The sequence below is a fragment of the Bactrocera latifrons genome, unplaced genomic scaffold, assembly GCF_001853355.1.
Source record: "Bactrocera latifrons isolate USDA-ARS-PBARC rearing strain unplaced genomic scaffold, ASM185335v1 scaffold_19, whole genome shotgun sequence".
NCBI classification, from domain to species: Eukaryota; Metazoa; Arthropoda; class Insecta; order Diptera; family Tephritidae; genus Bactrocera; species Bactrocera latifrons.
The window spans coordinates 1,398,714-1,402,499 of NW_017535407.1; the positions used below are offsets into that span (position 1 = coordinate 1,398,714).

A 3,786-nucleotide genomic window follows, 5' to 3' on the forward strand; every position below is an offset into this window, starting at 1 on the left:
GAAAGATATGTTACGGGCGGACTTCTACATTTTCGATAATATATCGATAGAGTTAGTTTCAGACCTGACATAGTTATTTAGAACGCTTTCACGAATCCAAGCATTATACTCAGCTACACTGATTTTATTTCGATAAATGAAGTTGTAATGATTATTCATCATTATGTGCGACTCATATCTACACGAGAACCCTGTATAATTTTAAAAATCTATTTGTAAGTATCAAAGAATAACAGCAACAGTTGATTCGTTCCAATTATTAAAGCGCTCGCATTCCTGCTTCCGCTCTACCTCGTCAGTATCGTTTTATAACACCGCAGCAAAATATCCATATTTGATTCGTTACAGAATAATGGAGCGTACATCATAGTGTTAGCAATAAATGGAATTCAAAATGATAGTACAGTTAATCTAGACTGACAGTTGCAGCACAGCGGTTGCATATAGTCTGAGTCTGTGAAATGCTGCGTCAATCCGAACATTTAAAATGTCGCCGAAGGCAAGCGCTTGCCATTTTCAGCTTTATTGTTATCTTCTACATTGGTGAGTAACACTAAATTTAGTTCAAGTATTAATTTACATAACCCAATTAAAATTACCTTTAAGATTTTTCTTGTGCCGACAACCTCAACAATAATGCTGAAGATCCGGCAATTCCAGTTACTAATCTCCTCCGCAAACTGGCTCCATTGAAGCTTGTCGGCGAAATTCGTAACACAGCCGCTGGTATGGGTCATGGTATCACCAAGTCCCTTAAAGAGCCTGGACAAAGGGATTTGGATAATTTAGAGAACTTGATAAACGCTGCCAATCAGAAAAGCTCAGAAAAACCTATAGTTTCCGACAATAATGGTTACGCTGTGCAATCTGATGATGTCCAATCGGATAGTGTGTCATATCAATATATGCAAAGACCTCTTTCTACTAGAAGGATAGGTAATTTTTATCGATTTGGTGGCAGTGGTTAAGGTATTTCCAAGCTGTTCTGGAATCCAGTAAATTTAACTGTTTAAATAAAAATATAACTATGCAATAAAAGAAATATAAAAATATAGGGTGTCCTTTTTGGAGGCATACAAATTCTTAGTAGAGTCTGTCTGTCAAACAAACTGTCAAAGTATACACTTGTGTTTGACAGTTATGAATAATATAACGAATTATCTTGCTAAGACTCACACTTACTCGCATTAGTCATGAGTAGGATGTCGGTACGATGGGTACCGCGTTTAAATACTTCAAACAGTGAGCGAAAGCGTAAATTCATTACACAGCCGTGGCCGCAATTTGTAGGCGTTTCAGTCTTATTTTGTCACCGTATTCCAAACATGAATCCTTGGAACACACGAGAACCAAGAAATAGTTGAAATGGGAAAGTTTGTCTGGAGAACCTACATCCAGCACCTCCATTGTCTATTTCCAAGAAAACGACATTTTTCTTATAAGCTGGAAATGTAAAGGTAACAGATCTTTGGAATTCATTCTGGGTGTGATCAAAATCAACTACCTAGAAGAGAAAAAAATTATCACCCAATATATTATGCCAAATTAGTTATTAAGTTTGTCCCATTTAGCAAAAAAAAATGTTGTATACTTAGAGTATTTCATTGTCTAGTTGTAAGTCAACAGAAAACGTGTTTCTGACTTGGGTTAATGAAGTGACAGCATCAGTAGATCAACTATATCGCTCTAAGAGAAGACTATGTTGAGCAAAAAATCGCCCTCGGATCTATCGGTTACTACCCTAGTTACTAATTATATGCGTTTATACAAGGTGGGCGGAGTCACAAGGATGGCAGAGTGCATGTTCTAGCCAAGCATCTGTGATGTGGGTGCGTCCTCTTGTCTTGTATGTATCAATGGCAATGACAAAGCTATTATAAATCGCTTAAGTGCCTGGACTTGTCATCCTAATTTCCAATTATTCACACTTATATGTATAGACAGAAATAGATATATAACATAAATACTTCAAGTTGCAACAAGAGCAAAAGACCACGTCATTCGCATTACACAGAAGCGTCTGCATTGCCCACGAACTGAAGGTCACTTTCTGCGTATGACAACAACAAGCTGTGCAGTATCTTAGAAGAGTATGGGAAGAGATTTGGCCCAAAATTGTTGCAACAATAGCCTTTGGACTTGCATTGAATAATATATCAATTCATTTCAATAATATTCAACACAGTTCACCACACGCACAGGGCATCGTCTACAAGTTACCCGCATTTCGTGTAAACTTTACATAAAAGCAAATCTATATTTAAACATAGCTGCTGGAACACTGTCTTTGGGACGTCTGCCACATTTGTGATGTTTCTCTTCACTCCACTGGCACTCTTACGCTCACCCACTTACCACATCTGTCCCAAATATCATTGAATGCAAATTTTTCTAATGGATATTTAATTTCCTAATGCGTATTTAAAGCGCCTGCTACTTTGATAATTGTTTGCTTGCGTCGAGTTTGTTCTTAGTAGCAAATACAAGATACAAAATGCAAGATTATTTACGCCCTTCCACGATGCATTCGTGAATCCATATTATATTTAATTCCAATAGAATATGGCACTCAAGTTCAGTTTACGACTGCTGGTTGAAAATATCTTAAATTGTTATTTAATATTATTGGGCAACATCTGTTGCTGCCAAGCAGTGAAATTAGTCTGCTTTTTTTTTTCGAAAATGCTTGTTGTCTTCCACGTTTTATTCTTCATCTTCTTCTTATACCTAACAGATACTTTACTCGACTGCTGTAGCCGATAGGTTTATTTGGCTAACTGCTGTCATTGATGAAGAAAAACTTTGACAGGACTTTGACTTGTCTGGAAATCCACCAGCCATTTGAAGACTTTTTTAAACTTGAAGGGTACCCAACTTATTCGATTCTCTACAACACATTCCTCAAGTTGGTAGAGAAGATCGATTAAATACTTATAAATGTACTATACAGGGGTAAGGCTTTAAGCTATGGTATGCAATTCATAACAGTACCAATCAGACACTAATTTTTCTCCTAGAAGGAACCGTACTTTTTATATTCTCACTCATGAAAAAATTGAATTTTTTGGAATGAATGATTCTTCATACGATTCCTATGCTAAAAACTTTAACTACCTATATATAACCAGAGATAGGTAAGCAAATAGGCAGCGATCCTATTCGAGCTCTGGCCAAAAATCAGTTTGAGGTTTCCTACTTCTTTAAAGCAAAAACACAGCAACTTCAATGTTAATGGGAAATGTTTATTATCATTCGAAAAACATTGTTTGCCATTTATTTTCTGAAGATAATATCTTTCAAATGTTTTCCGCTGTTATGTCTCAGATGATCCAACCATTGAGTTCAATTTACGATGACTCGCTCGAACATTTCGACTTGTAACTGGTGAATTATATGCGTAATGTTTTGCTACAAGGCCTAAATCGAGGCGGGATTGTTTGCATGGGCTTTGGACTTCACATATCCTCACAGGAAAAAGTCTAACGGTATGATATTAAATGGTTTTTGTGACCAATCGCAAAAAGGCTTGAGATTTTTCAGTCCGATAATGGTCGCCAGACCAAACCATTTTTACTAGATAAAGTCGCGGCTGATAAATCTCTTCAGGCTTCTGTTTGTCTCAAATATGGCAAGTTTGAGCCATTGAGCCGACAATGGACTTCATCGTTGAACAAAATTTTACGCGGGGACGTCGGATCTTTTCAAGAGGCCATAGATACTGAACAAAAGTAAAAAGATTTCTCAAAAAAAGGCTTTTGGAAAATAACTTCTACTTGGATTTTTTGA

General features: G+C 36.7%; 1 protein-coding gene across 1 annotated transcript; it reads left to right on the forward strand.

The window, feature by feature from the left end:
• The first annotated feature begins 376 nt into the window (after positions 1-376).
• LOC108967541 lies at positions 377-1,036 on the forward strand. The gene is made up of 2 exons (XM_018931028.1): positions 377-543; positions 607-1,036. Exons 1-2 carry the CDS (start codon positions 462-464, stop codon positions 966-968), a joined length of 444 nt encoding a protein of 147 aa, XP_018786573.1. The 5' UTR covers positions 377-461; the 3' UTR covers positions 969-1,036.
• Positions 1,037-3,786: the final 2,750 nt, after the last annotated feature.